This window comes from Homarus americanus, unplaced genomic scaffold, assembly GCF_018991925.1.
Source record: "Homarus americanus isolate GMGI-L3 unplaced genomic scaffold, GMGI_Hamer_2.0 scaffold7245, whole genome shotgun sequence".
Lineage (NCBI taxonomy): Eukaryota > Metazoa > Arthropoda > Malacostraca > Decapoda > Nephropidae > Homarus > Homarus americanus.
The window spans coordinates 1-13,351 of record NW_024722472.1 but is presented as its reverse complement, the minus strand read 5'-3'; the positions used below and the strand labels follow the sequence as shown (position 1 = coordinate 13,351).

General features: G+C 35.5%; 1 protein-coding gene across 1 annotated transcript; it reads right to left on the bottom strand.

The window, feature by feature from the left end:
* Positions 1-9,463: 9,463 nt before the first annotated feature.
* LOC121862784 (ubiquitin) lies at positions 9,464-9,745 on the bottom strand. Its single transcript, XM_042361095.1, has one exon. It carries the CDS (start codon positions 9,731-9,733, stop codon positions 9,500-9,502), a length of 234 nt encoding a protein of 77 aa, XP_042217029.1. The 5' UTR covers positions 9,734-9,745; the 3' UTR covers positions 9,464-9,499.
* Between the last annotated feature and the right edge of the window lie 3,606 nt (positions 9,746-13,351).

The following is a 13,351-nucleotide window of genomic DNA, read 5'->3' as shown; positions in this document are numbered from 1 at the left end:
CTCACTCGAAACCTTAACCTTCAAGGTGTGACACATTACCTACCCCACATAACCCATTATACTGCTGTCCTCCTCCTCCTCCTCCTCCTCCTCCTCACTCTCTTTTTAGTAAGTTAAAATAAAAAAGCTTTCTTAATCAATGTATAGTTTTTACTACCCTATCCCACATGAACATGATATAAAATTGATCATAGCTTACTTTTATAGAACAGAGAGCTTGGGTTTTCTTTGTAAACTCCACCCCATGGGGATTTCCTTACTAAATAAAAATTATTACCTCCCTGTCTTCAGGAGGTAGTAACTGATTGGGTTATAACTCCTCCCTCTTTCAGTTAAAAATTACCAGACAACTCAACTCTGGATGGATAGTATTAACATTAGTTATTTTAGTTATATATGAGGATGGCGGCGGCATGTGTGGAGCTCTCTGATCATGGGGAGGGGGAGTGTAAATCTTATTCAAACGACCTGCTAAAGAACTTACATTCACTCTGGCAGTCACAAAAGTTCTGTGATGTAGATATATCAGCTGGTGGATCAGTTGTGAAGGTGAGAAAACATTATTTTACTTTATGAACGCAAGTAATACCGTTTTGATTAAAGTGTGTGTGTTTGAAGGCAGTATATTAGTATTTATTGTCTGAAATAACTGTAAAACTGTCTGTTGTCTTTCTGTATAAGTATACAACCAACCAACATTTTTATTCCAGGCTCACCGTGTAATACTCTCGGCGGGAAGTAATTATTTTAAGGCCATGTTTACAGGTGGATTAGCTGAGGAAACAATCCAGTCTTCAATAGAAATGAAGTTCATGAAACCCAATATATTAAATCAGATCATCGGATTCATATATACTGGTAAGGGTAAGGATTAAAGAAAAAAATAGAAAACATTTTAAGTTTTCCTGCTACATGAAAAAACTGTATTTTTATTTTGTATTATTGTTAATAATGGATGAAAATTTTATTTTATATTTTTTAAATATTTAATCTTTAGGAAACATCGAGGTAACAGTGGAAAACGTTCAAGAGTTAATTGTGGCTGCAAACATGCTGGAAGTTCACCATGCTGTATGTGTTTGCACAGACTTTCTCAAGAGTGAACTTCATCCATCCAATGCTTTAGGAATTTACAGTTACGGTTTGATTTGATGATTCAGTTCAGTTGATTATGTTATCTGTACGTACGTACAGTAAATCCATTAGGAATAAATTCCCTTAATTTTTTTTTTTTTAAAACAGGTTTGCTGAGGCCCATTATTTAGTAAACCTGCTGTCTGCTTCACGGGACTTCATCTTTTCCAATTTCGTAGAAGTGACAATGGGACAAGAGTTTCTTGAGATTCCTAAAGAAATTCTACTGTATTTTTTGGAGTGAGAGTATCTTCATATTGACTCTGAGTTTCAGGTAAATATTTAAATACACCTTTTTTTTTCATTTAATAGTAGACCCAAAACAATCAAATTTATCTATCCTTTCTTTCTTTATTGTATTGCAGGTATTCTCTGCTGCCATCAGATGGATTACAGAAGATATAACTAATAGACATTGTTGGATTTGTGACATTTTGAAACGAATGAAATTGGCTTTAATTCCAAGTAAACTAATAGAAAAATCAATTAATGAGTGCTCTGATATCAATCTGAAGGTTATCCTTAAACAGCAGCGGACAAATTTTTTGGACCAAAGGGAAGCCTCGTATATCCAGCCAAGAATTTGTCTTCAAAAGAAAATTTATGTCATAGGTGGATGGAAATCAGAGGAGTATAGATCACAGTATGTATTTAAAAGTGTCGAATGTTTTGATACCTTTAGGCAGAAATGGCAGAAAGTTTGCCCTATGAAAATTGAGAGAAGTGGGCCAGGAGTAGCAGTCTTACATGGGAAAATTTTCGTTGTTGAAGGGATTGGAGGGGACAGTCAGATTTTGGCAGATGGCGAAGTTTATGATCCACAGGAAGATGATTGGACTGGGATATCTTCTATGGTGACCCCACGATGTGATTTTGGATTATGGGCTCATGGAGGTTACCTCTATGCCTTCGGTGGTTGGACGGGATCGGTCGTCGAAAAAAGTATTGAAAGATATGACCCTATTACAGATGAGTGGGGATTATTAGAGTCAAATATGCTAGAAGCTAGATCCGTGTAAGTACAATAACCATTTTCAAATTGGATTTACTGACTGATAGTGTGAACTACTGATAATAATGAGAGAAAATGTAGCAGTGACCTGTACTGTTTTTTTTCTTCCCTCTTTTTTTTTCTTTTACAGCATGGGTATAGTAGAACATCGAGGTCTTATTTACATTGTTGGTGGATATCATTACACCTTCCTGCGTAATCTTCTCTCATACAATCCTGTCACTGTGGATTGGAAGAATCTAGCACCAAAGCTTGGTCCACTACATAAGAAGATAGGTGTTGCAGTTTTGGATAACTATTTGTATGTAGTAGATGGTGGTATTCGGGACAATTATGAGGAAAAATCAATCGAAAGATATTCATTTGAACAGGTAAGCTTATTTACCAGTGCAGTGCTTATGAATTCTTATTATTTTATACATTTACTAGTGCAGTGCTTATGAATTCTTATTATTATATACAACAAGATTTGAATTACAATATTGTAGCTAGGATGTGGAAGAATTTTTGTAATACTGTAGTGAAAACGGAGTAAAAAATTGTATAACCTCTCTCCTCCCCCCTTCCTTTTACCTTTCTTCTTTCTTTTACTTTCCCACAAAACAAATGGTTTAAGTGTTCATCAATGTATTTTGGTCGAAGTATCTCAACAGTTGTTGCCACAAGTTCTCTGTTATATGTCATAGGCGGTAACTATAAAGGGGTGAGGAAGAACGAAAACAGAATGATTAATGAAAATGTGATATACAAATCCAAAGTTTTAACCTTAAACTATTGTTTTATTTTTTTTTTTAGGTACCTATCACTAATGTGGAGTATTTCGACCCTAAGAAGAACAAGTGGATAAACTATGCATCACTCCCAGAGGGTCGGTCTAATGCTAGATCAGTCGCAATTTGACAAAAAGGTAAGGAAGAACGAAAACAGAATGATTAATGAAAATGTGGTATACAAATCCAAAGTTTTAACCTTAAACTATTTATTTTTTTATTTATTTTTTTTTAGGAATCTATCACTAATATGGAGTATTTCGACCCTAAGAAGAACAAATGGATAAACTGTGCATCACTCCCAGAGGGTCGGTGTAATGCTAGAGCAGTCGCAATTTGACTCGACTTTCTTTCTCTTCTTCAAGCTCAAGCTCAAGAATATCCAAGTCCTCTTCCTCTTCATCCTCTTCAACAAACACACACTTAAAATAAAAATAAAAACTTAAATTAATGTATAGTTTTTACTACCTATCCCAGGCTGCTGTAGTTTAGTTTTGCTACTGTTTGGAGGCGAGGACGGAAGCACCACCACCACGACCACCACCACCACCTCCTCTAACTTCCCCACTCTCTGTTAAAAATTACCAGATATCACCACTACAACCATTTACAAAAAACACTGGTGGTTAGTATTACATTAGTATTTGAGGATGGCGGCGACATGTGTGGATCTCTCTCATCACGAGGAGGAGGAATGTAAACTTATCCGAACGACCTGCTAGAGTACTTACATTTACTCTGGCAGTCACAACAGTTATGTGATGTAGAAATATCATCAGCTGGTAGATCAGTTGTGAAGGTGAGTATCACATCAGCTGCCTCACTTATGGAAGACTGCCACCACCATCCCAGGGACAAATAAAAAAAAAAATCTGATGTCACATTTTATTCCACAGGCTCACCGTGTAATACTGTCGGCGGTAAGCGAATATTTTAAGGCCAGAAAACAACACAGTCAATAGAAATGGAGGAGTCTATAAAACCCAATATAACATTTCTGCTCATGAAATACATATATACTGGTAAGGGTAAGGATAAAGAAAAAAAAACGTTTTAATGTTTTAAGTTTTCATAGTGCTATGCTATATGTAAAACGGTAGTTTTTATTTTGTTATTGATTAATGAATGAAACTTTTATTTTTTTTTAAATACTTTAGGAACAATCGAGATAACAGTGGAAAACGTACAGGAGTTAATTGTGGCTGCAAACATGATAGCAATACCCTATGTTGTACGTGTTTGTACAGACATTCTCAGGAGAGAACTTCATCCATCCAATGCTTTAAGAATTTACAGGTACGTACAGTATAATAATTAATATTATTTTCTTATGTAACTGTTTTCATATGTGTGTTTATTGTTTTTTATTTGTATCTGTACGTATACAATGCAGCATTAGGACTAAATTCCATTTTTCTTTTTTTTTTTTTGGAAAACAGGTTTGCTAAGGCCCATAATATAGTATCGTTGCTGCATTCTTCGCGGGACTTCATCTTGTCCAATTTCGTGGAAGTGACAAAGGAGCAGGGGGCTTGAAAGTTTTACAGACTTGACTGATTTTTATAAAAAAACAATCAAATTCTTTCTTTCTTTCTTTTTATTGTAATAGACATTGTTGGATTTTTGACATTTTAAAACGAGTGAAATTGTTAATTCCAAGAATATGTATTTAAAAGTGTCGAATGTTTTGATACCTTTAAGCAGAAATGACAAAAAGTTTGCCCTAAGAAAATTGAGAGAACATGGGAAAATTTTCGTTGTTGGAGGGGTTAGAAAGGAGGAAGCTCAGTTATGGAGGTTACCTCTATGCCTTCGGTGGTTGGACGGGATCGGTCGTATTGAAAGATATGACCCTATTACAGATGAGTGGAGATTATTAGAGTCAAATATGCTAGAAGCTAGATCCAAGTAAGTACAATAACCATTTTCAAATTAGATGTACTGACTGATAGTGTGAACTACTGATAATAATGAGAGAAAATGTAGCAGTGGCCTGTACTGTTTTTTTTTTCTTCCTTTTTTCTTTTACAGCTATATATACTAGAACATCGAGGTCTTATTTACATTGTTGGTGGATTTCATTTCACCCTCCTGCATGATCTTCTCTCATACAATCCTGTGACTGGGGAGTGGAAGAATCTAGCACCAATGCTAGGTCCACCACCACATTAGACGATAGGTGTTGCAGTTTTGGATAACTTTTTGTATGAGTAGGTGGTGGTATTCGGGACAATTATGAGGAAAAACAATGGAAAGATATTCTTTTGAACAGGTAAGATTATTTACCAGTTTATTAATATACAAGATTTGAATATTTACCAGTGCAGTACTTATGAATTCTTATTATTATATACAAGATTTGAATTACAATATTGTAGTTAGATGTGAAAGAATTTTTGTAATACTGTATACAAATGGTTTAAGTGTTCATCAATGTATTTTGGTCAAATATCTCAACAGTTGTTGCCACAAATTTTCTGTTATATGTCAAGGGGGTAACTATAAAATGGTAAGGAAGAACGAAAACAGAATGATTAATGAAAATGTGATAATATTTATTAATATTCCTACATATTGTTTTAACCTTAAAACTATTTTTTTTTAGGTATCTATCACTAATGTGAAGTATTTCGACCCTAAGAAGAACAAGTGGATAAACTGTGCATCACTCCCAGAGGGTCGGTCTAATGCTAGAGCAGTCGCAATTTGACTCAAAACTTCAACCTTCAAGAGTGATATTACCTACCCCTACCCTATATACTACTGTCCTCCTCCTCCTCCTCCTCCTCCTCCTCCTCCTTCACTCTCTTTAAAATAAAAAAGCTTCCAATTATCACAAAATTCGCATTTTAAGTTCTTCAGGAGGTAGTAACTGATTGGGTATGAAAATTATCCCTCTCTCATATCACCCCCATATATATTACAATTATTAGTTTTTCTTAGTTATATATGAGGATGGCGGCGGCACGTGTGGAGCTCTCTGATCAAGGAGAGGGGGAGTGTAATTATCCTTATCCGAACAACCTGCTAGAGAACTTAAATTCACTCTGGCAGTTACAAAAGTTCTGTGATGTAGAAATATCAGTTGATGGATCAGTTGTGAAGGTGAGAAAACATTATTTTAACTTTTTTAGTATTTATTGTCAAATAATTGAAAAAACTATCTTGTTGTCTCTCTGTATATGTATACAACCAACTATATTATTATTCCAGGCTCACCGTGTAATACTCTCGGCGGGAAGAAATTATTTTAAGGCCATGTTTACCTGTGGATTAACTGAGAAAAACAACACATTCAATAGAAATGAAGTCTATGAAATTTAATATATTAAATCAGATCATCGGATTCATATATACTGGTAAGGTAACATTTGAAGTTTTCATATTTATGAAAAAAAAGGGTATTTTTATTTTGTTATTATTTTTATCTTAATCTTTAGGAAACATCGATGTAACAGCGAAAAACGTTCAAGAGTTAATAGTTGTTGCAAACATGCTGGTAGTTCCCCATGTTGTACGTGTTTGCACAGACTTTCTCAAGAGTGAACTTCATCCATCCAATGCTTTAGGAATTTACAGGTAACGAATTTTAATTTTGTAAAAAATTTTTATTCTTGTTCTGTTCTGTTTTAATTTGATTCTGATTCGATTCTAGAGACAGGGGTGTGTTCATTTTTATTTTTTTATTTTTTTTTTTTTACAGGTTTGCTAAGGCCCATTATTTAGTAAGCCTGCTGAATGGTTCGCGGGACTTCATCTTCTCCAATTTCGTAGAAGTAACAATGGAGCAAGAGTTTCTTGAGATTCCTAAAGAAACTCTACTGTATTTTTTGGAGTCAGAGTATCTTCATATTGACTCTGAGTTTCAGGTAAATATTAAATATTTTTCTTTTTATTTAATATTTATTTATCAAATTCAAAAATCTTTTTCTTTTGTTTATTGTAGCTCAATTTCTTTTTCTTTTGTTATATTGCAGGTATTCTCTGCTGCCATCAGATGGATTACACAAGAAATAACTGATAGACTTTGTTGTATTCTTGACATTTTAAAACAAGTGAAATTGTCTTTAATTTCAAGTAAACCAATAGAAAAATCATTTAATGAGTGCTCTGATATCAGATTGAAGGTTAACCTTAAACAGCAGACAAACTTGGCCAAAAAGGAAGCCTTGTATGTCCAGCCAAGAATTTGTACTCGAAAGAAAATTTATGTCATAGGTGGATCAAAGAAAGAATTCAATATAATATGGAATAGATCAGAGGAATATATACTTAAAAGTGTCGAATGTTTTGATACCTTTAGGCAGAACTGGCAAAAAGTTTGCCCCATGAAAATTGGGAGAATTTCGCCAGGAATAGAAGTCTTACATGAAAAAATTTTCGTTGTTGGAGGGGTTGGAGAGGAGATAGACGCTCAGATTTTGGCAGATAGCGAAGTTTATGATCCACAGGAAGATTATTGGACTGGAATATCTTCTATGGTGATCCCACGGTGTGATTTTGGATTATGCGCTCATGGAGGTTATCTCTATTACTTCGGTGGTTGGACGGAATCAATGGAAATAGAAAAAAATATTGAAAGATATGACCCCATTACAAATGAGTGGAGATTATTAGAGTCAAATATGCCAGAAGCTAGATCCAAGTAAGTACAATAACCATTTGGATTTACTGACTAAAAGTGTGAATTACTAATAATAATGAGAAAATGTAGCAGTGGCCTGTACTGTTTTTTTCTTCCTTTTTTTTTTTACAGCATGGGTATAGTAGAACATCGAGGTCTTATTTACATTATTGGTGGATATACAGACACTTACAACCCCCTGCATGATCTTCTCTCATACAATCCTGTGACTGGGGAGTGGAAGAATCTAACACCAATGCAAGGTCCACCATCTAAGACGATAGGTGTTGCAGTTTTGGATAACTTTTTGTACGTAGTAGGTGATGGTAATCTGGAGGAAAAATCAATGAAAAGATATTCTTTTGAGCAGGTAAGATTATTTACCAGTGCTTATGAATTTTCTTCTTATTATATACAAGTTTAATATTGTAGCCAGGATGTGGAAGAATTTTTGTAATACTGTAGGAAAAGGGAGAAAAATTGTATAACCCAACCCCCCCCCCCCACTCTTCTTTTACCTTTTTTCTTTTACTTTCCCACCCACAGAACCAATGGTTTAAGTGTTCGTGTTCATCGTATTTGGGTCGAAGTAGCCCAGCAGTTGTTGCCACAAATTCTCTGTTGTATGTCATAGGCGGTTACTGGAGTGGTTTGAATGGAATTGGAATGGTAAGGAAGGAAGAATAAAAGAATGATTAATAAAAACTGATAATATTGATAATAATATTTATTAATATTCCTATATTTTCTTTATATTTTCTTTATACTAATTTATTTATTTATTTATTTTTATTTTTTTATTTATTTATTTTTTTTAGATTTCTCTCGCTAATGTGGAGTATTTCGACCCTAAGAATAACCGGTGGATAAGCTGTACACCACTCCCTGAAAGTCGGTCTGATGCTATAGCAGTCTCAATTTGACTACTCGAAACTTTGAAAACCTATATACTGATGTCCTCCTCCTCCCTCCTCCTTCTCCTCTCCTCCTCCTCCTCCTCCTCCTCCTCCTCCTCCTCCTTCATCCTCACTCATTCTTTTTTTAGTAAATTACTCATTTAAAAATAAAAAGCTATCAATCAAATGTATAGTTTTTTTACTACCCTATATGATATAAAATTGTATTATTCTTTGTAAACTCTACCCAATGGGGATTTCCTTACTAAATGAAAATTATAACTCCCTCCCTGTCTTCAGGAGGTAGTAAAAAAAAAAACTTCCAGCCAGTATAGTTTTTACAACCTATCCCAACATACTGAAAGAAAAGGAAGACCCCGACGAGGACGGAAACACCACCACCACGGGTATTACCAACTACCTGCTAGACTACATACATTTCCTGGTATAAAGAAGTCAACATTGCAAACTAGCCATTCGAGAAAACCAAATTACTCAATTTTTCGCGAGGCAGTTAACAGGCAACTCCTTAATCAGTAGCCAACTTATAATACTATTGGCAAACACTGCCTTAGTTGGACTTTTATAGGTTATCAACCCTTCTAACCATCTGTAATCACTTATATTAGGCAGTTTCGTCAACATTGACTCAAGTGTAATGAAATAAAATTTAATATATATATATATATATATATATATATATATATATATATATATATATATATATATATATATATATATATATATATATATATATATATACGGTCTCCTTGTTATTTTATTTGCCAATTGCTTATTTTTCCCATATCGTCTTATTTACAAACTTGTCTTAGATCATAATCAAGGTAAAACCCTTTGACGTCATTACTGCTTCAGTATGTGATAAGAAAACAATGCATGAAATAATTTTAATAGTGTTTATTTGGTTCGGCTAAAATAATAACCATGTGCATAAGAAATTAAATCTTTTCCATACATTAAAGGAATCGAATGTGCAAACAGCTAAGCCATAAGCGTAGTTTTCACAAATTAAAGGAAATTTGAACATTTCATCCGGAATACTTTATTGACCACCACGAAGCCTGAGAACCAAATGTAGTGTAGATTCTTTCTGGATGTTGTAGTCAGAAAGAGTTCGACAATCCTCCAACTGCTTACCAGCAAAGATCAATCTCTGCTGGTCTGGGGGGATGCCTTCCTTATCCTGAATTTTTGCCTTGACATTTTCAATGGTGTCTGAAGGTTCTACTTCTAGGGTAATGGTCTTTCCTGTAAGGGTTTTCACAAAGATCTGCATGATGTACTGCAAAACAATTCATTAGTAAAATTTTAGCCACAGTATATTTCTTAAATAATCTTAGAATTTAAATAGATCTAGGAGTTGTTGAGTATGTCATAGCAGGTAGCAAAACTAACCGTATATATAGCTTTGAACTACACCAATAGTTTGTGCACAAACTGTACAGTACGGGTAAATCTTGGCTTTAACCAAAGTAACTACATACCCCCCCCCCCCCACACCTATATACAGTATAGCAATAACATGTGCTCCACAGAATTAGGTGTAACCCAAGAAATGTTTGGTGGTCTGGTTTATTCATTTGCAGTCTATCTTCAGGTGTAACCTAGCTATGCATATACAAACATAGCATAATAAAATTAAATGCCTAGCATTTATGGGCTTCAGGCAGAAATGGCAGAAAGTTTGCCCCATGAAAATTGAGAGATGTGGGCCAGGAGTAGCAGTCTTACATATAGAAATTGAACCGGCAGATGATGAACTTTATTATCCTGATCCGCTTTTGGCAAATGGTGATGTTTATGATCCTCAGGAAGATAATTGGACCGGGATATCTTCTATGGTGCTCCCACGGTGTGATTTTGGATTATGCGCTCATGGAGGTTATCTCTATGCCTTTGGTGGTTTGACTGTCTTTAGTTGGAGGAGTGTGGCTGTAGTTTAGTTTTGTTACTGTTTGAAGAAGCAACGGAAGCACCACCACCACGGGTATTACCAGATATCACCACTGAAAGCAAAACTGACAACTGGTTAGTATTACATTAGTATCTGAAGATGGCGGCTGCACGTCTGGATCTCTCTCATCACGAGGAGGAGGAGGAATGTAAATCTTATCCGAACTACCTGCTACACTACATACATTTCCTCTGGCAGTCACAACAGTTATGTGATGTAGAAATATCAGCTAGTGGATCAGTTGTGAAGGTGAGTGAAACATTTACCTCCCACCCACCATTTACACCCATATCGGGGGAGGGAAACTTAACTACACCGCCCACACTCACCCGCCGCCGCCCTTACCGCCCAGGAGTAAGTGGAACATAACAAAGTCTATCCGAGTATGACACCTGAGTATGACACCGAATAGGACCAGTAGAAGAAATCTCACAACTCCCCTGCTCCCCTGACACAAAATTAGAGCTTGCTCCAACTCTCTTCAGGACCAGTGGAAGAAATCTCCCAATTCCCTTGCTCCCCTGAGACAAATAAAGAGCTTGCTCCAACTCTCTTCGCACGAGAGAATCAATGCTTCCTAGCAGTGGTTTGATTTTGGCTTGCTTCCTAGCAGTGGTTTGATTTTGGCTTACTTCCTAGCAGTGGTTTGATTTTGTTGTCTATTATTCTCTCAGTTGTCCATTATTCAAACTTAACAAAACCTATGCTATGACGACGACCCTTCACCAAGACTTTTACGTCCCCTTAATGTATGTACGAGTATAAAGGCAGTATGAACGAACGAACGAACTTGAAGGGGGTGCCTAATAAACTAGCCCCCTCGGGGACAAATTTTTCTGATGGGATTACATTTTATTCCACAGACTCACCGAGTAATACTGTCAGCGGGAAGCGAATATTTTAAGGCAATGTTTACGTGTGGATTAGCTGAGAAAACAACACAGTCAATAGAAATGAAGTCTATGAAACCCAATATATTAAAACTGCTCGTCGACTTCATATATACTGGTAAGGGAAAACATTTTAAGTTTTCATAGTGCTATACTATATGTAAAACAAAACGATAGTTTTTATTTGTTGTAAATAATTAATGATGAATGAAACTTTTATTTTTTTTCTAAATACTTTAGGAAACATCGAGATAACAGTGGAAAACGCACAGGAGTTAATTGTGGCTGCGAACATGCTGATAATGCCCCGTGCTGTATGTGTTTGTACAGACTTTCTCAAGAGCGAACTTCATCCATCCAATGCTTTAGGAATTTACCGGTACGTACAGTATAATAATTAATTATTTTCAACTGTTTATATGTATTTTTAGTAACTAATTCCATATTTATTTTTTTTTAAAAACAGGTTTGCTGAGGCCCATAATTTAGTAAGGTTGCTGCATGCTTCGCGGGACTTCATCTTCTCCAATTTCGTAGAAGTGACAATGGAGCAAGAATTTCTTGAGATTCCTAAAGTAATTCTACTGTATTTTCTTGAGTCAGAGTATCTTCATATTGACTCTGAGTTACAGGTAAAATTTAAATATTTTTTTTTTATTTAATATTACACCCACTTGAAAGTTTACCGACTGACTGACTTTTATTTAATATATTATTTACAAAAATTTTAACCCCAAACTATCAAATTTTTCTTTCTTTCTTTCTTTTTATTGTATTGCAGGTATTCTCTGCTGCCATCAGATGGATTACACAAGCACAAGATATAACTAAGGACATTGTTGTTGGAATTTTGACATTTTAAAACGAGTGAAATTGTCTATAATTCCAACTAAACTACTAGAAAAATCAATTAATGAGTGCTCTCATATCAATCTGAAGGTCTTCCTTGAAAACATACAGCAGCAGACAAAATTTTTGGACAAAAGGGAAGCCTTGTATGTCCTGCCAAGAATTTGTACTCGAAAGAAAATTTATGTCATAGGTGGAACAAAGAGAAAACTCTTTGCCCTCATGTTTAGATCAGATCCGTTTATATTTAAAAGTGTCGAATGTTTTGATACCTTTAGGCAGAAATGGCAAAAAGTTTGCCGCATGAAAATTGGGAAAATTTCGCCAGGAATAGCAGTCTTACATGGGAAAATTTTCGTTGTTGGAAGGGAGGTAGACATTCGTGAAGTTTATGAGCCGAAAGATGATCCGCTTTCGGCAAATGGTGAAGTTTATGATCCTCAGGAAGACAATTGGACTGGGATATCTTCTATGGTGATCCCACGGAGTGATTTTGGATTATGCGCTCATGGAGGTTATCTCTAGCCTTTGGTGGTTGGACTGCTGGTAGTTGGACGGAATCGGTCTGGCTGAGATCGTCAATATCCCCAAAGATTGAAAGATATGACCCTATTGAAGATAAGTGGAGATTATTAGAGTCAAATATGCCAGAAGCTAGATTCAAGTAAGTACAATAACCATTTTCAAATTGGATTTACTGACTGATAGTGTGAACTACTGATAATAATGTTCTCAATGTAGCAGTGGCCTGTACTGTTTTTTCTTCCTTTTTTCTTTTACAGCATGGGTATAGTAGAACATCAAGGTCTTATTTACATTGTTGGTGGATATACGGACACTTACGACCCCCTGCATGATCTTCTCTCATACAATCCTGTGACCTGGGAGTGGAAGTATCTAGCACCAATGATAGGTCGACCACATCGCCACGACGCGATGAGTGTTGCAGTTTTGGATAACTTTTTGTATGTAGTAGGTGGTATTCATGAGGAAAAATCAATGGAAAGATATTCTTTTGAACAGGTAAGATTATTTACCAGTGCAGTGCTTATGAGATTATATACAATAAGGTTTGAATTTCAATATTGTAGCCAGGATGTGGAAGAATTTTTGTAATACTGTAGTGAAAAGAGATAAAAAATTGTATAACCTCCCTCCCTTCCTTTTTAGTTTAAATACGTAACCGAAACGAAGCATACCG

Excerpts from the sequence above, each read along its gene's own strand:
- LOC121862784 (XM_042361095.1), bottom strand. The coding sequence starts at position 9,733 with ATGCAGATCTTTGTGAAAACCCTTACAGGAAAGACCATTACCCTAGAA.